At 37.9% G+C, this 25578-nt stretch overlaps 2 protein-coding genes and 1 long non-coding RNA gene across 8 annotated transcripts; 2 read left to right on the forward strand and 1 right to left on the reverse strand.

Moving 5' to 3' along the window:
• The first annotated feature begins 565 nt into the window (after window positions 1–565).
• Window positions 566–6398, forward strand: LOC131219217 (ubiquitin C-terminal hydrolase 12-like). Of its 6 annotated transcripts, XM_058214237.1 has the most exons (5): window positions 566–2701; window positions 2863–2925; window positions 3028–3087; window positions 5420–5521; window positions 5597–6398. In XM_058214237.1, the coding sequence occupies exons 1-5, from the start codon at window positions 2660–2662 to the stop codon at window positions 5741–5743; spliced, it is 414 nt and encodes a 137-aa protein (XP_058070220.1). In that variant the 5' UTR covers window positions 566–2659; the 3' UTR covers window positions 5744–6398. The 6 variants fall into 6 exon arrangements, 2 of the variants coding, with proteins under 2 accessions (XP_058070220.1, XP_058070219.1); XM_058214236.1 differs by having other exon boundaries at window positions 570–2925; XR_009158059.1 differs by having other exon boundaries at window positions 572–2925; window positions 5466–5521.
• On the reverse strand, window positions 4179–5391 carry LOC131219218 (uncharacterized). Its single transcript, XR_009158061.1, has 2 exons — window positions 5197–5391; window positions 4179–4446 (listed from the first exon to the last, which is right to left on the reverse strand). It is a non-coding gene; the product is annotated as an uncharacterized LOC131219218 (long non-coding RNA).
• Window positions 6399–8121: 1723 nt separating the features above from the next.
• Window positions 8122–9692, forward strand: LOC131218387 (ATP-dependent 6-phosphofructokinase 3-like). The gene is made up of 3 exons (XM_058212985.1): window positions 8122–8270; window positions 8684–8815; window positions 9129–9692. The coding sequence occupies exons 1-3, from the start codon at window positions 8139–8141 to the stop codon at window positions 9159–9161; spliced, it is 297 nt and encodes a 98-aa protein (XP_058068968.1). The 5' UTR covers window positions 8122–8138; the 3' UTR covers window positions 9162–9692.
• Window positions 9693–25578: the final 15886 nt, after the last annotated feature.

Below are 25578 nucleotides of genomic sequence, written 5' to 3' on the forward strand. Positions count from 1 at the left end.
GCAGGGGTGCTGGATCTAGATCTTAGACGCAGGGGTACAGATGTGGATCAGAGACGCAGGAGATGCAGGGGTGCTGGATCTGGATCAAGATCAGGATCGGAATAGCAACAGTAATAACAGATCTGGATCTGGAACAGTAACGACAATAGATCAAAGACGCAGGGGTGCTGGACGAGCAGAGGGGCGAGCAATAGGGGTGTAGGACGTAGCAAGGTGGCCGGACAACATAACAGGGGTGGCCGGACGACGCAGGGGTGGTCGGACGAGCGGAGATGGTGGCCGGATGCAGCAGGGATGGGCGGATGTGACAGGTGGTGCTAGATTTGGATCAGTGAAGCTCTGATACCATGTAAACAGAGAGGAGCTGAAAGGTTTTCTATATTTGAGATAACCCAAAGGGGTTGAATATATAGACATTACAGGCATCTATACAAGGAAAATAATAAAATCAGAATCCTCTACCTATGGAAACAAACTATACAAGGTATACTAGCTATACAAGGTATGTGAGCCTGTCTAACAGCATGTTATGTATTCTATGTGCTATCTTTTTCAGCATTAGTAGCTACAAAAAATTTTTAATCAAGATTTATGTGTTTGCGCAAAATCTGAGCATGCGATGTTTTGTCATTTGACTGATTGGTTTCATTATACGGTTTGCCCCAATCTGACCCAACAAAATTAAATCTAATACAGTAGGTATTGTATAAGATTCTAGTCAGATTGTAAAGATTCGAACAGTTGACCATGACGAGGAAGGCAAGGATTTGAGAGCACCTGTTGCTCTCTGATTCCATCTGATAATAGACCATCTTGAAAATTAATGTATTTTCAGAGGTTCATTTGGCTCCTAGAAAGTAGCCTTAATGGAAATGGAATCCATTAGCAAGGGCTGCTGCACATGTTTGGTTCCTAGGAAATGCTTGAAAATGGATCCTATTTCATGTTTTGGGGCCATTTTCCTTCATAAAAGTTGGGGAGCAAATTTTTGGAGATATCATTGGTCATATTCTTGAAATGTTTATGTAGCTAGCCTTGAAATCTCATCAATGATGCTAGATAGTCGCGGTTGATTTTCACTGTTTTTAGCTCAGCCACCAACTCGAAATGAGATATGAAAATGCTGAATAAAAAGACAAGATTTTTGAGCTCTGAAAATGTAGAATGAAATTGGAAAGTAAAACTACAACACAGAAGGAAAAAAAATTTAAAAAAAAAAGAAGAAGAAAGAAAAAAGAAAAAAAAGAAAAGATAATGAAAAAGGAACAACTGTAGGGAGGAAAAGGGGGCATTAGCTTTGAAAATTCAGATTAACTCCAGTAAAGAAAAACAGTTTCCAAGATCTGAAAATGTGGAAATTCCACCAAAGAAAAAAGAAAAAAGAAAAAAAAAACCAAAGAGAATGGAATTGGGAGAAAGAAAAGAACTTCGAAGGCTTGAGTTTGGATCTAGCCTATTTTTTTGTCCTCATCCTAACACTAACTGGTGCAAATGATGGGCCGAGTAGATGTCACGTACACAGCACAGTAGGCTCCACAAAGCTTTTTACTGCATGGGAACGATACAAGTAGTATGAAATTTGCATCCCAATTTGCTCCTTGTGCAAGAGAACACAATCATAGGCATACATCTACTTGTATGTATTATTTATTTTATATTTGATCATCCACACTGCTAATGGCCCATTTACATTTGTGGAGCTGTATCACTTAAAGTTTTAAGCTTTGAATTCTTGAAGTTTTAAGCTTAATGCTGAGAAGTTTATGGGAGTAAGACACCATCTGTTTATTGCAGATGTTTACCTGGCCCTGTTGATCTAATAATTTCATTCTTCGCGTCCATCACCCAATCAATCCAAAGTGCAAACCCATGGCATATTCCAGGTCGAGTGAACTCTACCTGCAGTACAAAAAAGTTTAAAATGCAATGTGGAACTAAAGAGCAGAACATAGAGGTAGCCATTCCATGTACACTCAGGGACAACAGTTTCTGTCAAGAAATGAGAAAGATGGTCTGCTCTATTATGGCGCAATTTAACTGGTATTGGAAATGTGGGCAACCTTGGATTACATGCATCCCAAAAATCATTCTGATTTTCTTTTGAAAGACCGATTTGACCCCATTTTCTGAAAGATTGATCTAACAATCTAACTGTTTGATCAATGGGTTTTTCATTATTGAAAGTGAATGCAAACTGTATCACTTAAAGTGCCCATTAGAAGGTTCTTGATTGGATGGTATATGATGATCGACATTGATTTATCATTTGTAGAGACACTTAGCAAAAAAGGGAAAGACTATGACTTACAGTAGTATCGGGGTAAATTTTCACACCAATTGAATAGTTCTTTTATTATGTTTTGAGATTATTGTGTTCTTAATTAGATGTGGTATACAAATGATGCAATGTATTGTGTTAAATAGTAAATTTTATTTGTAGGGCGTGATCGAAGTTCTTCTCATGATCTGTCATTTCTAAAGATTTGTTGTTTGGAAAATTTGACTCTTTTATTCGTTGGAAATTAGTCATCATCTTGGCCTGTGGTAAAGTCCACATTAATGTGAAAAAATGGACATTGTTACTTGCTAATGGTGGTAACATTCTTTCTTTCTTTTTCCTTTTTCCTTTTTTCCTTTTTGTCAAGCTGAGAACTGTGAGATGAAGTCCTCAAGTAGAAGAGCCAAAAGCATAGATAAAAAGGTGTGAAGTTGAACGAGCCATTATCTAAGGTTTTGGTTCTTGGCGACTTGGAACAAAATATTAGCCAATACATATCATATTCTTTAAAAAAACCAATATGGTTGATTTGGCCAATGAAAAGGATCCTGTTGTTATTTGATAGATGTTTTACTTTCCTTCAGGGACAAGGCTTCATGGTTGGGGTCCAAATGAATCCAATCTTAGGCATACCTTCTGGATATCCAGTAGATATTTTCAACTTCTCTAAATGTCCATCATAGTAATCACCATTCTGCTCCAATTTAGGAATCTAGCTACATGCATGCTCTGATGAATTATTTGGACAGGAATTGTTGCAATTTGTTCTAGATCATGTTGAAGATAAGAGGGTGGAATATTTGCTTGAGGTTAGTGAAATAGTGATGCGGGCTTTTTCTTTTAGTGCTCATGCTGTATTCTCTTCAAATTTCTTTTAACTAGTTGTATTTTGTAAAATCTATAAACATGACATGAGATCCATATGTTTACCATCACAGTTGTGCTGCTATGCTCTATACCTTTGACTTCGTAGATCCTGATCAATAAACTCATGGTGTTTGTCCACATTAAACTCATCTCTAAAATTGAATGATGAGTGAGTTTCTAACCGTTCTGGTGTCATGTAGTAACCATTCCCCAGTAGTTAAGTTTTTGCTTCTGATGCGACTGGCCTTTTTTAAAAAAAAAAAAATTTTAAATGGCTCTAGCCAGAGGGATTTCATTGATCAACAAAATATACAGCCATTCGGGTGTGCCCAACAAAAAGGATGGCGGCCTCACCTATCATGTGACACAAACTGGACAAGAAGGTTAAAAGATAACCTTCAAAGAAGAGAAAACTCTACAAGAAACTGAATAGAAGGAAAGGAAACCAACACCCCAATCACTGACATCTTAGAGCACCAATCCCTGCGTTATCTAGAAGTAAAGCTCCTCTGGCTAACCTCGGAATCTGGGAGCGGCGCGTGTAGATCATATCGGGGTAGCCCTCACTAGCCATTCTTGCTAGTGCATCTGCCACTGAATTCCCCTCTCTGAAAATGTGATTGATCACCAGATTAAGGCTCTGAATCTTATCCTTAATGCTCCCCACGGTGTACCATAATTTCCGAATCTTATCCTGATGAGAGTGACCATAAGGACACAACTTCGTTGCTAATTTGCCTAGTGCTTTCAAATTGTCACTGCAGCTCATGGAGCTTGTAGGGATGTTATTTTTCATATTCTTCTGATCTAAAAATTACAGATGGAAGTTGAAGTGTTGTGCGCCATAGGCTCCCAGTGCTAATGTTTTGGTGATAGTTAATGGGTTTCAATGGCTAATTTCCTATAAAAAAAATAAATAAAGGCAATCCAGTGTTTTGGGGTGAGAGAGAAGCTATAACTGTTACTAAGTGGAAGTTTTTGTTTGTTACGTGCTTTTTTTTTCCCCAGATCTTCTTGAATGTTTAATAATACCTTCTTTTTTTTTTTAATGAATCAGCCCCTTCTGATCTGCGAACATTAAAGGTGATGTGTGACTTTTTGAATTGCTAACAGATGTTAAATTTATGACGATGTTTTTAAAATTTTAATACACCCCATTCCTTAGTACTGACAGCCCATTAACTTTTTTATTTTTCTCCATTGACGTGATTGAAATATCTAGGTCAAAGCTTTTCACCTATGATGATGTTGTGGAGAGAGTTGCTCGCCAACTTGGCTTGGATGATCCAACAAAAACTTGGCTTACTTCTCACCAGTGTTCAAAATATCGGTATCGCGTTAGGTATCGCATTCTTGAGATATGGATATGTATCGGTTATCACATGGGATATATCGGTTGTATCGTGTAATGTATCGCTATTGTTGGAAACATGGGGAAACATTGGGAAATTGGTTGAATTTTTAGATGAAACTTTAGGGATTGTTAAAAAAACATCAATACAAGCATCTAAATCAAAACATTACAAAAAATAAGTACACATAATAGGTTTTCTTTCTACGGGGTCCTAATCTATGTGTTGTTTAACTGAATTCATGCAAGTATATTCAATGTCTATTCATATAATTTATAAATGTAAAAAGACATGTGGAAACACAAGTAGCAATACATTCAAAAGAAAAATAAGATTCACTAAATTCGATTACAGACACATTTGATGTGATGTTTGAACACAAAGATTGCAAACAATTTGCGAGAAATTGGGAAATTTTGATTTTTTTTCAATTTTTCACAACTTGGCCCATCTCCTCCAAATCTCAAAATTGAAGCTCCCAATCAATTATTTCTCACGCAGAACATGAAAAATCATGAATTTATAACAATTTGACACTAATTTAACATGATTTACAGAAAATAAGAGCATCAAAATTTGAAAATGCTCACTAAATTGAACATGTGGGATATATCGCATTGCTTGTGCGTTTTGAATCGCACTGGTGGGATACAAGATATATCGTGGGATATATCAGCCGATATCGTCGATATTTAAAACAATGCTTCTCACAACCGTTACTCTCAACAGCCTAAGCCCCAACCCATCAAGTTCCGGGGTGTAGAACATCTATCTGACATGCTGGTGCACTACAACCAGGTTGTCCATCACAGTGCCTTCTGCTTGTCTTACTATTTTGGTCATGCTACTATATCTGAGAAATTATATTCAATAACATGTTATGAATGACTGGAATTTTCCAATTTCATTTCTTTTAGTGCAGACTTCCGATATCCTGAATTATGAAGTGTTGGACATACCTTTGCTAGAATTGCAAGGCTTGAAAACTCTGAAAGTTGCTTTGCATCACTCCACTAAAGATGAGGTGAGATCCCAAACCATAAGAGTCATCTAATTCTGGATCAAGTACAAACTTAGGTGTCTTTTGCTTTCTTTTTAGGTGGTTATTCACACTATTAGATTGCCCAAACGGAGTACTATAGGGGATGTAATCAACGACTTGAAAACCAAGGTTAATTTCTGCAACTGTTTATGCACTTCTATTCGATGTGGTCCTCGTCTTCTTCAAGGTTTCCTTAATGCATGAGCCTATTATCCCACTCTTTCTTAAAAGAGGACAACTGCTTTTCTAAGCTAGTAGTTTATTGAAACCCAGTTGATATGCAATTGAGATGCTTCTCATGTATTGACTGATAGAATGCTGCTATTTTGGTGCCCTTGGAAGAAAATCAACTGACTCTCTCCTGCATTCTGCAATAGGTTGAGCTGTTTCATCCCAATGCCGAGCTTCGACTGCTTCAGGCTTTCTGTCACAAGATATACAAGGTATGTATGTCTTTTGGAAATTGCTAGGCAGTGGTTAAAGTTAATTGCCATCCTCTTGTGAACTGATTTTGCCAATGACCAGAAGTACTTTGCTTTGGATCGGGATTTTCCCATGTCTAGTTAGACATACCCCCCTTCAAAACAGCTGCTCCATGGAAACTCATATCTGCCTTTTGTTGTGACTCTGCCGAGTCTTGGCAGTTTTTCTTTCAGAAGGAAAGTGTTGAGTCAACTGGGAGAATGTTAGTTTATATCAATGGAGTTGTCTTTGAGTTCCTAGATCTTAGAAAGAACCATGGAAATGTATTGCTCATAGCCTATTAAGATCTTATGTGATTGGAATAGTTCTGTAGGGCATTTTTTAAATAAAAACTTTTTTTTTTTTGGTTATGTAATCCATTTACTTTGATGGACATTTTTTGAGCTGAATGTTTATATGATTTAGTTAGTCAAATGTAATGAATTTATTTTATGTTTGTTGTGAAAACTCAATTTGTAGGTGTCAGGCCCTTAATACTTCAGCACTTAAATTGCATGTGGCCTGGGTTGTTTTTTTGACTTTGGATGACACCTGTAAATTAAATATGATATGCAAGATTTCAGGCTTAGATTCTACCAATTCAGAAACAATCACACAAATTCCACGTCCCACATGAAAATCCAAACATTCAATTAAAAAAGGGGAATCTATGCGGGTCCAAGCCGACACAGGCTAGAACTGGACCAATAAAAATTATAAACCAAAGGATGTTAAAGGAAAATAAAATCAACTACTCATACATAAAAATCAGTCCCTAATCCAAGGGATTCCCTAATTTCAATTCAGGGAACCCTAAGGTGATAAAAAGGGACAAATCAATTAGGGATCATGTAATCTAGGGTTAGGATTCATGAAAAACGGCTATGAGAGGATAAAAGAGGATAAAAACCTGAACCAAAAGATGATCCCACGTGTGGATAGCAACAATGACCCAGACGGATGTGCGTGTGATCCCGGCCGCATGTGTGTGGGGCCCACTATTGAGAAAAAGGCCACCTTGGCCCTGGTCAGCCAGGGATGGACTCCAAAACCTCCAAATCTCATCTCGATCCGATGTACAGTTTGTGCGTGGTGCTCCGCATGTTCTATAATACTTCTTTGGTCAGGTATTTCTTCTTGGAGCTGTTGCTAAACTTGGGGCGACTGTTGTGACTTATCCCTGCTTGTTGTGAAGGTAACTGATTTTGCCTTGTCTTTCAGCCATTTACCACATGATGCAACCTTTTCCATGTGTTTGTCTTTTTAGTTTTAAATTTTTTCTGCTTGCTCCAATGATAATATGAGGATGTATTTATGTGGTATGAGTAGTTTTCTTGTAATGGTTGTGATTTTTTTTTTCTCTTGCTGCTTCATTATCTAATTCATTCTGTAATATTGCATTGCCAGAGGTTTATGCATCTTGTTGGTGGAATCTATTTCTTTACTCTCTCTCTCTCTCTCTCTCTCTCTCTCTCTCTCTCTCTCTCTCTCTCTCTTTTGTGTGTTCTTTCTAGGGGATATGTGTTTCATTTTTATGCTGAAGTTTTTGCAGGGAATGCGATGTTTCAAAATATTGAGTACTCTAGCTTAAGTTTGATTGCATTTTACAATTTTTTGTGCTTGGATGGGAGTGGATGTTTGTGGAGGATTATGCATGTTCATAAGATGTCTTATTTTGTCAAGTTGTTGTACTTATTCTTTTGTGATTGATTTTTTTTTTTTTTTTTTTTAAATCTTTCTTGCAGAAGTGCATCATTTCCTCTATTGATTTTGTAGTTCTTTGTATTTTGTTAGTGTGTTTTAACATTTTAATCAATGCTTGGGATGCAGATTTCTTCCTATCATGGTTTTGTTGGAATATGACTTTCCTTTTAACATCTTAATCAATGCTTGATGTGTTGAGCAGCTGCTATTGCATGCTTAATTTCTTTAACCATTATGCAATACATGAGCTGTGTTAAGTGAGTTGTCTACACATCTAAACACCATCTTAAGGAACTCAGATTTTGCTGTTGTCTACACATTCAATTTGTGGCCATAACATATTATGTTTTGACCAGGAAATGGAACTAGCCGGCCATGATATCTCTGTGGGCAATGTAAGTCATTTTACCAAAATCACAAAGAGAATTGACTCATGGTTATTGTTGTAGCAGAAGGTGCGGGACAGGAGCTTGTTGCCGAAAGCATCCGATCAATGGACCAAGAGGATGCTTCAGGAAACAAGCTACTGCTTGATGTTGGGCTATGGATATCGCAGAAGATTAAGGTAGATTCTAAATCCAAAGTTCCAAATTATAGTATTAATGTCATAGGTCTGACTGTATAACATGGGAGTGTATGCATAAGCATGTTAGCCTGTTCTGTCTACTTTATTGATCACTCGAAATTTCTGGGTTGTTGGCACAAGGAGCTATTTTTCTGTTTATGCATCCAAGCAACTTAAGTCTAGGGAGAAATTTAAACATCATAGTTAGTGTAGGATGCTGTTGTACTATGCAGTTGATGTTCTGTGAACATTCAGCAAACTCAGAATCTACAGTTGTGTTTATAATAAATTTACCTGTTATCCCCTTTAGTAGTTTGGTTTGATGTTTGTGTTTTACTGGTCCTTCAATTTAACAATGTCAGAATTGTCTACCGTCTGTTTAATATTGATTAATATTCTCTGTTTGCTGACAGAATACATACAAACAAGCCTTGCAGCATTGCAAGATTATCCCAAAACAAACAACCTCCAGAAGTTCCTTATCCACATCAAACAGGTCATCCTCTCCAAATTCTTTGAACATTTCAGCAATTAATGAAAATGAGGTAGTCTTCATCCTTCTCTGCATAGTTCTCTTTGTTAGTCATCTTTTGACATTTCTATCTCTTTTATGATCACTTTCTTTTGAACTTTGAATCTTATATGCTGCTGTGATGGAATTACTCTAGTTGGGATGGGAATAAAATTGTCCGATACACTGCCATCCCAAAAAACCTATAAACTTCTTAATGTGTATGTTCATCTGACTCATTTGTACCGAACTTGTAGCTTTAATATGTATTTTGATACAATATTGAGTTGAATTCCAATCTCTAACTTTGATACCAATTAATTTCTTTTTGCTATTTTGTTTTGCAGGTTTTAAGCATGGATGAATGGGAGCTAGATTGATGGATTTTTTTTATTTTTTATTTTTTGAAACTATTCAATTTATTATTGTAAATATTATTTGCTGCAGCTCAATGCATGTAAAAGAGCCACATAGGCATGTATATTTTTTTTTACAGGAAAACAATCACTGGGTGGGTGCTCAAAGATCTTTGAGCACCCATCCAGACTATCCAAATCGACAGGTCACTGACTACCCCTACAATAAACTAAGGGGAATTGTTGGATCTTGATCCGGTAGTAGACTCCCAGGAGTTTCAACACCCGGTCAAGGGTTTCAGTATCCATGGGTGGTGAAATCCCACTATGGCGTGAGTGTGTGTGCGTGTGGAAAAAAAAAAAAAGGGGAGTTGTTCGATGTACTTTAGCAGCATATGACACTTGATAAGCATGCACTCTAAAATGATTACAGTGGAACACACAGTAGCAGATTAATGGTCCCAAAATCAGATGCGTCGAGCAATCCCAACCTTTGGTTTGTGAAAACTTGTATTTTCATTTTAAATGGTTAAATAAATATCCACCAATTTAATAGCTCCAGATAATCAAATAAGTGTGAATTTTGATTAATGATACATCTTAATTGTGTCCCATAATTTGGACAGTCTAATTTGAATTACTTGTATCTGTCATAAGCAATTTCTTAATTATTTCTGAGTATGTGTATCATCCATCACACTGTTAGAGTATCAACATTTTTCTCTTAATAGTAGTCCTGTGGACTGTATTTTCCTAATTAGATTATTAATGGTGTGAATCTAGACACAGTCGACAAAGATCTTTGAGCACCCATCTAGAGTACAAACTGTCGGTAAATCCCACATGAAGTGGTGGCCAGCGCAACCACCGGTAAATCCCACATGTAGCGGTGGCCAGCACAACCGTCAGTAAAGGAATGTGACTGCCGGTAAAGCCTTTACCGACGCAGGCTTTACCGGCTGTTACATGACCGCAGGCAAAGGCTTTGCCGGCGGTTTTCTGGGCCTTTACCGGCGGCTGTTTTCATGTAGTGAAGTCTTTTATGTTTCATTAGATATTTATTATTATTTGTGAGAATGTGTGGTTGTGAATGTTGAATTGCTGATGGTTAATGTTGTACTGTATATGGCGTTCCTTAATAAAACAGGGTTAGTCTTAACTATGGTTCGGAGGGATCCTACTATGGAGAATGAATCGATCTTATGGGCGGCTCGGCCGCTCCCATCAGCTTCGACAAAACGAATATTGTTTGCCGCCTGGTCATGATAGCTTCTTTGGACGCTGACTACGAAGCCACTTGAGGGTGTGATATCCACGTTTCACAGGTCGAGGAGAACTCATCCGGCAACATGAATCACTCCAACTCTTATTATTATTATTATTATTATTTTAATGAAGAGCATGCAACTTACCAACACTAATGCCACTGAACAATTAACCTGTACAAATCCTTTCGCCTTACTATGTTGCAAATCCGTATGTGGTAAGGTTAAAATTCCTATGTGTGGCGCATGTGGACCCAAACGTTACTTTGTTGTACCAATGCATTTGATGGATATGCCATGGACTGCATATGAGGTTGGAATAAACCATATTGGATGATCACAGCCATGCATTAAAATTCTGCAAAATAGACAACATGACAATTTTCACTCTTGCTAATCATCTTATGCCATATCTTCAATGGTTCTGATCATCCAGTTGGGTCAATGCCGGGACCGCCTTTGATTTATCGCCAGCCCGCCATCTAACGGTGGTTGTGGTCATAGGAAGGCAGACTTGGTCCATCGAGGAATTTGCACCGTGATAAGGTACCAAGAACTCATACTATTATATTGATAATTCCATGTAATAGTAGGTAAATGCACGGACCTCGTGCAGACCCTTCGAAGCCTCCACATGCGAAACGAGCAGCTCGTATGGTGCTTCGATCACAAGACTCCCTCCACCAACGCCTCTATAAAGAAGGGATTACATCTTGCACAAATCACTGTGCTTCTGCATTGGGTAGAGAAAGGAAGAAGAAGAAGAAGAAATGGAGAGCGTAGCAGTGAAGTTTGGGTCAGTTTTCACGCTTCTAGCACTCTTCATCAACTGCTTTGACTCGGCCTCTGCCACCACATGCACTGACATCGGAACAAACCTTCAGCCATGCCTGGGGGCGTTGAATGGCTTGATGCTTGCTCCACCAACTCCATGCTGCAATGGATTGAAGGTGATCGTAGAACTAGAGAAAGATCTTGGAGTTGGTGCTACGTGTAACTGCACAAAAGGACTTCTGATGAACGTCCCTGGCTTAGATGTGGACGTCAAGGTCTCTGGTGAACTCCAAAACAGTTGCAAAGTTAATATTGGCTTTAGCTTGGCATCACGTGATAGATGTGTTTCTTAAGAAGGAAACTGGAATAAGGTATACCCATCATCCATAAGTATATACATGGCAGGAATATCAATCTGGTCATCCATATATCATGGATTGAATGTCACAAAGACTACACCTCACCACCACACGCGCGCGCGCGCACACACACATATGTGTGTGGAAATGGTACTATAAGGTCGACCTTATGGGAACTTCCCGTGAGGTCGAGCAATGTGGGCTCCACCGTGATGTGTGTCGAACATCAACACCCTGCATTTGATGGGTCCCTTTTAGTTTATGGGATATCCTAAAAGTCAGCTGTATATGGAACTCAGGTGGGCCATACCATCTAAAACCATGTGAAGACATACCTAAAATATATAAAAGTACTTGGTGTGGCCCACCTGAGTTTTGGATGCGTCTAAAACTTGGTATGATCCCTCATCCAAGTGAGACACACATAATGGATGGGCTGAATTTTTGAACTACATCTCCATGGGTCCAATAAATGATTATGAATGTTTTAATGGGAGGGTAACCCGTCTCAACTATTGTATGTGGTGTGGCCCACCCAAGTCATGGATTGACTTGATTTTTAAGCCCATGGTACAATATGGAATGGTGCATCTGACTGATGGGGTAGATGTCTGACACACATCATAGAAGGCCCACACAGCTCGACCTCATTGAAGTTCCCCCACCACACGCGGGCGGGCGCGCGTGCACACACACGCACACACATATATATAGCCCAATGCTCAGCTACGCACCAGTTCGCACAGAACTCCTATAAATTTTTTTGAGAACTCATCATACGTGATGTGACTCCAAACTTTGAGCGGTGCGGTCCATACGAAGCAACACCTCATGAGACCTCTCAGGCCCAAATTTTACTTTATATATATATGATTTGCTAACATTTTCACCTTTCCAGCAACATAGTAACATCCAAAACCTTTTAAATGGCACATGGGATGACCCTCATGGATCTAACCGTCCTTCTAATCAGATGCCCTAGGAGCAGGGCTAATTTGTTACAAATGCCAGTTTTTTACATCACATGGCTATTTTGGAATCATAAGCAACACAGAGTGGGACCTATCCATTAGATTTTTCAAGATGAAGATTAAATCTATTTTGATTCTACAATTAATCTTAACTATTTATTTTCCATGCAATTGATTATATGCTTAAGATCATTCAATTGGTGTGATTTTTATATAATGCCTTAGTACTAGTTGTATGAACGAATGAACGTGCAGATTGAAAGAGATCAATTCATGTGCCATTCAAAAGTTTTAGAGAAGTTGCTAATATCTCATGAAGGCGGGGAGTTAGCAAAAACTGTTTATGTAGTTTTTTATGCTATCAAAACAATGGCAGTGCTATTGTAGGGCCAATAGAAGCTAAGGTGGATGCTAATGAAAGAATGACAGCTGGCGTGTAAAGGTGCTGTTGGTTGCCAGTTGTCGCTACCTGATGGGTCTTCTGCCTTTTCCATATGCTAAACTGCAACGTCTCTCTCGAGGAAACAGCTAATGATTTTTGTATTAATGTAAACCCTATGCGTAGGCCTACTAAATTGATGGACAAGATTAATAGATACCACTGCCGAATGTACCGTCGACGAGATGGTTCTACCGTATGAGTGGTTCTCCAGCTTTGTCATGTCTCCCAGTTAATAAATTGTGTCTTAGCCATCATACCTTAGTGTTTGCTTGTATTCTTTTCGCTTTTGTCTTCGTACAGAGAGTTTACGTGGCTGTTGGCCAACGGAAAGTACTCTATTTGCTTTTGTTTTGTTTTGTTTTTTGCCTTTGATTTTTTTTTTTTTTTTGGTTTTTGTTTTTGTTTTATTTAAAAAGGTAGATCGGTTCTATCAAAGCATATATTAATAAGAATTGAATGTTTTACACCTAACAGAGCAGCGGGCCACAACCGTTGGGACTCCTCGAAGCATACATAAAGCAATCAAATAAGGTAATTAGATAACAAGTGGAAAAAATCTGGTAGCCATGGCACAAAGTGAGAATGCACTATGAAAAATGAAGTTAAAAGAGATAAACATTACTGATCAAAGCCCTAAGAGGAAAAGCCATTACTTTACCCCTGAAAACCCTCTCAAATTATTAAGCACATCTTAGAAAACCCTATCCTGATTATACCCGATATATATACTACCACAACTGGAATAGAAAACAAATCGTGTACTTACGCAGTTTTGCGCATGCTTTTAATTGGACGTTCGATGGCATCAAGAGCCATCAAGGACCAGTCGATGACATCGAAGAACCTTCGATGCCATCGAGTAACAACCTTCAAAACTAGCCAGCAATCAACAAAGATTTTTTCAAATTTTCACGATGGGATCGAGCATCTATCAATGGCATCGACAACTGCTCGATGGAATTGAGTGTTCTATCGATGATATCGACAAACTCTATTAAAAATAAATTTAAAACATTAGAGAACAATCTCCACCATCTCTTCAATCTTCATACTCCAATGCTCCTTTATCGTACTCGATCCTTCATATCTACTTCATCTCCATCATAGCTTTACAATCATCGCTTCTCGTGCACACTCCATTCTATCTTTGCTAGACCCATAAAAGTCGTACAGAACTTGAACTTCTCTGTAAGAATCACATTCTAAGCATATCAACTGAATTTACGCTTGTGAGGATCTTCTTAAGAGTAACGCCTCCTTCCTCAAGCGCCTGTCGGATAACATGATGACGCACATCAATATGTTTAGTTCTATAATGATAAACCAGGTTCTTTTCTAAATTGATCGTGTTTTCGCTGTTACAATTAACTAGCATGGCCTCCTACTGCATCACAGGCTAATTTCTCATCCCTCTCAACCAAACAGCTTCTTTTAATACTTTTGTTACCGCCATATACTCAGCTTTGGTTGTAGAAAGAGCCACTATAGAATAAAGCTTCGACATTCAACTGATCACTCCATTCGCTAACAAAAATGAGTAACCAGAAGTCGACATTCTATTCTTCATACTGTCACACCTCGAAATTCGGATACAGAGTGTGCACCCTCAGACTCGAGTTTCGACTCATGACACATACACTGAGTGTACTTCATTCATTCTCTGCATAGTTGTCTAGAGGCACAATTTAATAAATTTTAAGTTCACATCCAAATTGAACATCCATTCATCCACATTTGTATTACCTTCCTATAATTTCCATCATCATATATTCAAAACCACATCGTCTGAATAAGAATAATCTGACTCCACTCATTGAAACTTCATTCAACAAAAAAAATAAAATAATAATAAATCGAATATTGTTCAACATGATCATTTTATAAACAATGGTGAATCATATTTATGTACAAATAGATACAAAAAGAAATCAAACTCTTAAATAAGTTATTAATCCAACGTATCAAGTTCATCTTTTGCCAAATATGACATATGGTCCCGCGATTCATTTGGAAATCAGTCCTCATTTTCCGTCACTAAGTTTGAATTTCCTATTTCATTCGTCTCTGTATGGTTGTTAATCCACAATGTTAGCTGGCCAGGCTAGTGAGTGACCCATCATGGTTCATACATGTCATAATTAAAATAGAAATACATAGATGTTATGAGGTGCATAGATGCATGATGCATCAAGTGGGTAGATCCATCCACTTGCTTGAGTTGGATTCAATCAACCCGTATCTCCCCTTTTTTGGGTAGGCTTCCACTATCTTGGTAGGCTTTCACATATTGTGGGTATCTAGGGATGGTCCCCTATGTCACCTAATACTGTAAGTACCTACAGGTCTTCCAGTGCATGCCCCCATGATTCAACACAGGTGCGTTATGCATGACATGAATGAATGAACATGATTGATGCATCATATTAGCATGTTGTCACGTATATCATCATGTCATATCCATAGAATTTCGAGCTAAAACAAATATAATAAAACAACCAATACAAAGAATTACACTCAACATATCATTCAAATAACTACTTTAACTACGACAAAGAAGAAATAAGTTGGGATCACTCACCTGTACTTAGTAGAGGTAAATCCATCAAAAATCTTACATGTTTGAATCTAGGATCCCTAATGAACAATGTGAACAAAATCATGAATTGATCTAATCACTCCATTCAATGGAGCCCACTTTTGACTAAATCAGAGTAACCCACCTTCATTAGTTAATTTGTAATTTAATTTAAGGTGAATTATGTATATTATGAACTTAATCCATTTTCGAATTTTAGCAAATGATAGATCGGTCCAAGTTTCTATCAATCGATTCCTTTGATCAATCAAGAACAATTGAAGATTCCTCAATCGAATTGAACAATGATCGATTGAGAAATTTTGGATTTTCCTCAATTTTCAACTTTTAAAGGTTTTATCATTTATATAAGTTTGATTTGAACCATCCATTAATTTCCACAAAATCAAATTAGGAAACGACCAACAAATTGTTCAGATCTAGACCATTTAAGATCCAAAGTAATCATATAGTATCATTACTACTTTTCAATTGTTGTGGACCGTTTAATGATCAGATTTGTCCAAGATTTTGAATACAATCACAGATCTAACCTGGAGTCTATTTATGTGGTATAGATCAGATCTGATGCATTTAAAAATCCTTTAAATTAGTAAATATATAAGGCAATGATCGCGATTTAATTTGATCGGTGTGGCCCACCCGATGGTCGGATCCCTCCAAATTTTGGGGCCTTGATATATCTTAGCTTTAGGAATCATATGGTCAGCATGGATCTAATCTAATTTAACCAGGCGATCCCACACCAATCTCTATAGCAAGAGATTTCGCCTTAGATTTACTATTTTCATCATATGCATCAATAGGCCGATGCGATAAACATGTTGTCAATCCAACTCGTTCATTGCATAGATCTTAATAAATAAATTTAAATTATGAGAAAATAAAATTAAAATATCCATCACTAACCTGTATCAAAGGCGACTTAAGGTTTCCTCTGTGTGTGTGTGTGTGTGTGTGTGTGTGTGTGTCTTTCTACTGAGAAATGTTTTGAAAAGGGAGGTTTTTATAAAGCTTCGGATCCAATTCTAAAAGTTTCATTAACAACCGAAGATATGGATTGAGTTGTGTCAGTTTACACGGAATGATTCTAGTGTTGGTTTTATTAGTTTATTCTCAGTGCTATTTGATTAATCTGTATCCTTATCATTCAAAAAAAATCTTGTATTAAAAGATTTGTGATTGGATACTAATGTGATGGCCCACTCGACGATCGAGACAAATTTCCAATTGGTGCATAGATAAAGATGTATGGTCGTAGTTTCTTAATCGAAAGAGACAATGGGGTTAATGGAAAATTTCACACTACACTGTATTTCTTTATTCTAACGACACTGGATGGTCTAGATGGGACCCACAAAGCTCATGTGGTCCATAATTCAGAGGTTAGGGGTGGTTATATCAATGGGTTTGCACAAAAATCTCTTACGGTGTTTTCATATGTTGCCGCAAGAGACGATATCTGGTTGCTATCTTTGGATTGGTTGGAGTCTCTAGGATTCTGTAACAATTTTGGCATGGATTTGATGATATTGAGTGGTTAAGATTCAACTCTTCCAAGTAGACACCAAGTTCTCCCTCGAAACAACCCACCAACAAGAAAACACACGTAAAGACTGCCTAAGGATGTATTTTGATTTAATTAGGGTCTAGAGACGATGGAGAACATCCCATATGGATGGTTGGGATTGGATGGATGAGTTTAACTTCATAGACAGTTATGATTAACTCATGAATGGCTCAAATTAAAGATCAGGAGTATCTCCTAAAGATAAAGGAGAGTCGATCTTAAATAGGGAGTGAAAATAGATAGTTTCCATTTGAAGCTTTATTTATGTGTTGGATAAAGCTATTATTTAGGGAACTATTTTAGAGGACATCTTTCATACATACACGTGCTTTTCAATTAGTGGCATTCACGAACATGTTATGAGAAATCCACTCTATCCATTCACTTTGCCTAATCATGTTAGTACATGGGTCTAAAAATGAAGTAGAACTAGTAGTCGACTGGCCCGCTTGATTATAGACAGTGAGCAAGAAGAATTGCCATTAAAACTTCCCTCCTTATTATTATTATTATTATTCCTTTTTATTTTACTTTTATTTTATATTTTTTTACCATCATACTTTACACATGTGTGTGCACACGTGTGAAGGATGGAAACATTAGGTGACGCGTGAGGATGAAACAATGAAGCCATTTCCTACTACTAACATTCTCCCCATTTTGTTTTCTCTTTTTTCTTTTTTAAATGGATATTATTATCGTACAAAGACCGATTCTTTATCGTCTTTTGTGTTTTTTTAAAGATTCGGGACCTACAATGATGTGGACCAAAATCCACTCCATTCATCAGTTTTGTCATATTAAGTTGGGCCACTAGCTCGAATATGAGACAAATCTGAATGTTATGTGGGCTGCATCATAACTAGAGAATTGTTCACCAATGAAAACTTTCGTACAATAATTCAAACATATGTAAGACACCCTTTACACTAGTTGTTACAATTTTGCCATTTTTATGGCCGAGTATTTCACCTCGAGTAAAGTATGAATGCACCGTCCATTAGGGACAAAATTTTAGTATGACCTGCTAATTTGCGTGCTCTATTAACAAATTAAGTTTGGGCATTGATCTCACAAGAATGACCAAGATGAAATTTAATGGGTTCTCACACTTCATGATCCGAAATAATGTTTACACACATCTAATTGAAAAGTTAGCCAATATATTTAAAGTATATCCTAAGATCTTCTGAATGATTCGTTTATTTAGGAATTTGGATGGCCCAGTTGGCATATTAGACTATGATAGACGATCAATTGATGGTCAAAAATTTAAGCAATTAGATGGTTAAGATATTAGTAATGTATATGGGTTATTGTATGCTCGGTTTCACAAACAGATACATATAAAGTGATTTTTGGATATAGTTTATGTTAAAAATGTATACCGCTAAATTCAAGTGATTGGTTCACGGGTATAAAATACTTAGATCATAGTTTTGATAGTGAGTTAAGCATGTTTATAAGTGATGAAGAAGATGAGAGGATTCAAATTTTAATTTGATGTGTGAATGAGTGGATATGAAGATCTGGTAGTTACTTTACTTTGATCGAGTGGTCCAAATTCAAAGCGAATGGTCGGATATCTTTATTTGATGGTGATAGGTTATATCAACGGTAAGTTTTAATCTACAGATAAGAATACTAGGGTATTTAATGGATCATCCTATTAATCAACAGTCGAAAAGTACTCCCTATGGTTTAAATTCAATCTAAACTACAGATAGATGATTAAAATTAACAGATCTACAAATATACAATCAAACAAGTGTAATCCTATATTCTTACATATGGGTAAACCTGTACTTTAAAGTTCGGGTCGTTACACATACTGCCTACGTAATGTGAATTCACATAGCCTACTAACTTGTCCAATGATTTTCCAAATGTCGAGATGTATTCTTGCGTATCTCGAATGTATCAAAATAGCCATTTCACTACCTCCCAGTATTGTTTGTCGAGGTTAGGCATGTATCTACTAACGACACCCACCACATGTGAAATATCCGGTCTTTGACCATACCATGACATACTTCAAGTTGTCAACCACACTTGAATAATGCACATGAGTCATAACTTTCTTTTCTTCATCCGTTTCATAACACTCTTTAGAACAAAGCAAAAAATGAGCCGCGTGGGGAATGCCGACCGGCTTTGCCTTGTCCTTCACATACTTCACCAATAGCTTCTCAAAGTATTTAGTCTAAGATAATCAAGGCATTCTCCTCTTCCTGTCACTGTATATGTCAATGCCGAGAACTCTCTTTGCAGCTCTCAAATCTTTCATCTTGAATGTCCCTAATAGTTGAGCTTTCAATATTCACTTAGACATGATATGACTATAGGTGTACACGAGTCGAACTGAGTTGATCTGGGCACAGCTCGACTCGGCTTGGCCACTTGCTGACCCCAGCTCAAACTCAGCTCAGCTCGATCCTCGAGCTTGACTGGCCAGCTCGGATTGGTTCAGTCAGCAGCTCAGGCCAGTTCGAGCTGAGATCGAGACGAGTTCGCCTATGCATGAACTACACCTTAACAATCTCACTGTATGTAAAACATCGGCTGTGGTTTTACATGAATTTCATCAAACACCTTCTAAGCAACATCAAAATTAAGAAGAAAAAAGGGTATTTGTTTCATATACATACCTTCCTTGCCACCAAGCACACTTTGTTAAGTCATTTCATCAAACACTTGGTGAGCAACATCAATATCAAAGTAACCGATTCATCGAACTGGTTCGATTCGAGTTTGATTTGAGTTGGGTTCGATCCGAGTCGAGTTGAGCTCGGGCAAGCTCGAACTTGGTTCGAAATTTTTTCGAGCTCAAAAAATCAACTCGACTCAGTTCGAACTTAGTTTCGAACCGAGTTGAATCGAGCTTTTTCGAGTCGAGTTGAGCAAGTTAACCGAGCTAACTTGGTTCGTGTACAACCCTAGCTATGACTGGTAATGAGCATGTCATCAACATACAATACGAAGATAATGAACTTCCTATCACTCGGTATCTTGAAATAAACACAATGATCATACTCGGTCCTAGTAAACTTCTGATTCATCATGAAATAATCAAATTTCGTATATAGTGCCTAAGCAATTATTTCATGCCGTACAACGACCTATTCAACCTACAACCCGTGTTCTATGTCCCTTGTATTTGGAAACCTTCTCGTTACTTTATGTAAATCCATTCTTCTAATTCTCCATGTTGGAAAGCAGTCTTCACATCTATATGCTCCAACTCGAGATTGTATTAGGCAACCAACGTCAATGCAAATCAGACAGATATACTCTCTCTAAGAATATTCTTTTGTTACCAACTTTTCTTTATACCTATCATATTTCTCCCTGAAGATCCACTTACACCTGATCACTTTACGGCCAATGGGAAGCTCCACCAGCTCCTACATCTCATTCTTGTACAAGGAGTCCATCTTGTCATATATCGTCGCTTTTCACTTTTTAGCATTTACATCATCAAGAGCCTCCTAAAAAGTAGATGGATCCCTATCATCCATAATGAGGGCAAATGCAACATTCGATTCATTCTTTTATCTCGCTGGTAACCTATGATCTCTTGGTAGATTCTTTCTCATTGGTGGCTACTCCACCTACTTTTATACATCTGTTTGTGTCTCAGTATCAGCCCGTGTCTCATTTCTATCTATCTGAACATCCACAACCAACTTTTCTACTTGTGCTCATCCTTACAGAACAAAGATCCCTCATCAAATTTGATGTCACAACTAAGGATGATTTTTCATATGGCTTGGTCATATAACTTATATGCCTTCACACCATCACCATAGCCGACAAAGATGTACTTTTTTATACTTTGATCAATCTTATCTCTCTCAACTAACTGAGTGTGAGAGTAACCATCGCAACCAAATACTTGGAGCCTTGAGTAGTTTATCTATTGACCACTCTACACTTCGTTTGGCATTTTACAATCAATAATTGTAAAAGAGGACCAATTCACTAAGTAGCAAGCTGTGTTAACAGCTTCAATCCACGTTTTCTTACCCAACCCAGCATTACTTATCATGCATCAGGCCCTCTCCAAGAGAGTCTGATTCATCCGCTTAGCCACACCATTCTGGTCTGGTGTGTGGCACATTGTGTTGTGCCTCACGATCCCTTCATCTTTACAAAAATTATTGAATTCCCAAGAAGTGAATTTTCCACCATTATATGTCTTTAACACTTTCACTTTTCGTCCTGACTATTTTTCCACAATCGCTTTCTATTGTTTGAAATTGATGAAACCTTGAATTTACTTTTCAGAAAGTAAACCCACGCATTTTTGAAATAGTCATCAATGAACGTAACGAATCATAACGAGCCTCCACCAGAAACTACGGGCGACAACCTCTATACATTAGGATGCACATAATCTATAACCCCCTTATAAACATGTTTCCCAGACTTAAAAGATAACCTCGACTGTTTTCCATATATACAATGCTCGCATATATAAAATCAATGCTTTTAAAAGCTAAATCAAACAACAGTCAGAGAGTACCTTCATGCTTTACTCACTCATATAACCTAAGCGTGCATGCCAAATACGTGCAGACGTGGAATTCGCTATAGACGATGCAACTCCCCCCAATGAAGTGCTTGTGATTAACTTGTAAAGGTTACCATTCCTCGGTGCTTTTCATGACTAGGAGTGCCCCATTTGAAATCTTAAGAACATGAACGAACCTAGTGAATTTACATGCAAGTGCCTCGAGTGCGTTTAGAGATACCAAACTCTTTCTCAACTTAGGAACATGGCTCATATCGGTCAAGATATGCTCCATGCCATCAAACATCTTAATGCGTATCAATTCAAAATCAACCACATTTTAGACATTTTCATTTCACATAAACACCTGGCCACCATCGTACTCGCTAAAACTAGTGAACCAACTTTTATGAGGGGTCATGTGATACGAGCCCCCATATCCAAAATTCATTCACCGTCAAAGTACGTGAATTTTGATGTGGTTAGCACAACACTACTGCTCACCTCCTCACTGGATTCCACTATATTGGTATCTCTGATTTCTCTTTTCTAAACTTAAGATTCTGACAATCCTTCTTCATGTGCCATATCATGCCATAATTCCAACACTTTAACTTGTCTTTTCCTTTGCCCTTACCCTTTGATTTGAATCTCGATCGTGAAGATCCACTTCTCGCTTAGAATTTCTCCCCATCGTAACCAGTGTATCTATAGAAGTACCCACATCACCTCTTTTCTTTCTCATCTCCTTCAACTGAAGGACTGAGATAACGGTTTCAATGTTAATGGTCTTCCTACCGGTGCACAAAGAGTCTTTGAATGACTCATACAATTCTAAAAGAGAATTCAACAAAATACATGCTTGATCTTCATCATTCATCGCCTCATCCACATCCAACAATTTATAAATCAGCCTATTGAAGTTACTAATGTGGGTCTCAACGTCAACCCCCTCTATCATCTTCATATTGAACAACTGTAGCTTCAAATATAAATGATTCTCAGGAGAATTCGTTACATAGGTGTTCTCTAACTTGGCCTGTGTATCAGCCACAATCTTCTCTCTTATAATATTGTAGAGGGCCTCATCTGTTCACTACCAAAAAAATGACCAAAGCCGACGATCATATAGTTGCTTCCTCGATGGTTTTTAGCTATTGGCGAATCACAATAAACTTGTTGGCAGAAGCTAAGAGGTTTTTAATGGTGGACATTCAATTGCTATTGTTGTCCTATGGTGTGGTCCACTAGAGATTTAGATTTGGTTTATTTTTTAGATGAAGCCCTAAAATGATCTCTAGATTTTGGCCTTTTGATATAACTTGTTCCACTCTTTTTCTTTCATAGTTTTCAGTTGCTTTCCAATAAGTGCATCTTCCAATCCTTGTTGAACTAAAAATCCCTTCATCTTCACCTTCCATAATTCAAAGTTGTCTTTCCTAGAATAGTTCTCTGTATCGAGCTTTATGTTAGATGCCATAGATACATTATCTTAAGATTCAATCTGCTTCCAAATGTTATCTCTAATACCACTTGTTGAGACTTGCAGAATCACACAGAGAGGAATCAAACAAAGTAATCACAATCACATAAGAAAATCCAACTAGAGAACAAACCAAATTTACGTGGAAAAACCCTTGCGGGAAAAACCACGACACGAAGTAAGAATGCACTATGAAAAATGAAGTTACAAGAGATGAAACCTTACTGATCAAAGCCCCGAGAATAAAAGCCATAGCCTTTGCCTTTCAAAACCCTCTCAAACCCTTAAGGATGTCTTAGAGAAACCTAACCCTTTCCCTAATCCTGATTACACCCGATATATATACTACTGCAACTAGAATAGGAAACAAGTCGCGCACTTACGCAGTCCTTATCGTGGACAAATTTAAGACATCAGAGAACAACAACCTTATCCTGACTTAAAAGGAAGCAGATTGAGTGGTGTGTTGGCATTACCAACTTTTGTAGACCCCACCATGATATATGTGTTATATCGACACCATCCATCCATTTAGATAGATCATTTTAGGGCATGAGCCCTAAAATGAGGTAGATCCAAAGCTCAAGTGGACCACACCACAGAAAGCAATGGGAACAAGGATTCCTACCATTGAAACCTTCCTAGGGCCCACCATAATGTTTATTTACCATCGAACTTGTTCATAAGGTCACACATAAAATGAAGGGAAAAAAAAACAAATATTATATTGATACAAAACTTGTACGACCCTAAGAAGTTTTCATTGGTAGACATTCAATCCCATTTCTTTTTGTGGTGTGGTCCACCAGAGCATTGGATCTATTTCATTTTTAGGCACAAGCCATAAAACAATCTCACCAAGTGGACGAATAGTTTGGATATAAACATACATTATGGTGTGGCCCACATAAATGCCAACACACCATGAGGCTGGCACAATATGCAATCCACTTCAACTAAAACACCCTTCATTCTAACTTTTCCAATCCCAATTCTATCCAAGGTAGAGGCTTACTTATTTCGTTAGAAGGTAGGCCTTTGGGGAGCATAACGTGTGCAACATAAAAGATTGTTTATCAATTGCTTCCCCAAGAAACAGATGAGACTTGTTAGAAGAGCTAGGTCTCTCCCAAGCCAATTAATTTTAGGAGAGTTGTGCCTTTGAAATTTCACGGAAACATTAAGGTGGGGTTTGGATCATAAGTTACTTTGGATAAGCTACTTATGCCATAAGTAGATTATCTTGGTTTCTACTTATCAGCCGATAAATATATTTGGTAAACAGCATTCTTATCAATCAAAAAGTAGAAAAGCATGTTTAATTTCTAACATCATACTCAATTATCCCTCAAGTTTATTTGGTCCCCCTCACATCCACCATCTATCTTGCAGGGCCATCCTTTAATGTAGACCATTCATTGTGCAGGCCCCACCTTTAATGTAGGTCATGCATCATCTGGAGTCCACTTTAGATGTGGGTCTTTCATCATTATGTCCCGACCTTCAATGTACACTATTAATTATGTAGGGCTCACCTTTGATGTTGTTCATCCATCAAGTGGGATCCATCATCAATGTTATTGTCCATCATATGAGGTTCACCTTCAATATCCACCACCCATCATGTGGAGCCCATATTTGATGTGGACCATCCATCATGTGGGCCCGACCTCTAATGTGGGTCGTCCATCATGCAAGGCCCGCCATGGATATTAGCCACTTATCATTAGGGCTGACCTTTGATGTGGACCATCCATCATGTGAGGCCTACCTTGATGTGGATCATCCATCATGTGGGGTCCACCATTATTAATTATCCATCATGTGGAGCCCACCTTTGATGTGAATTGTCCATCGTGTGGGCTGCCCATCATGTAAGGCTTACCTTGAATGTGGGTCATTCATCATCCAGAGCCGACCTTTGATGTGGACCGTCCATCATGTAAGCGCCACCTTTGAAGTAGGTCGTCCATCATACCAGCCCACTTTGGATGTGGGCTTTTATCATTACGGGATGACCTTTGATGTGAACCATCCATACATGGGCCCACATTAATATGACGTTATCCATCATGTAGGGCCCACCTTTTATGTGGACCATACACCGTGTGAGACCCACCTTCAATGTGAACAATCCACCATATGCGGCCTCCTTTGAAATTGATCATGACAGAGAGAGAGAGAGCCTCCTTTGACATGGAACGTGAGAGAGAGAGAGAGAGAGAGAGAGAGAGAGAGAGAGAGCCTCCTTTGACATGGAACGTGAGAGAGAAGTAGAAAAGAAAGCTAGAAAAAAGTTACTTATTAAGATAAGTAGCTTTTAATTAACAAATGGCCCTTACTAAGTTTTACATTGATGCTAACCAAACTAACTTATGTGTAAAAAGTAACTTAATTACTTAACATAAGTTTTAAAAAGTAAATTATTTAGTGGTATCCAAATGGCCCTAAGGGAGTGTTTGGATTGT

Source organism: Magnolia sinica, chromosome 11 (genome assembly GCF_029962835.1).
Source record: "Magnolia sinica isolate HGM2019 chromosome 11, MsV1, whole genome shotgun sequence".
NCBI lineage: Eukaryota > Viridiplantae > Streptophyta > Magnoliopsida > Magnoliales > Magnoliaceae > Magnolia > Magnolia sinica.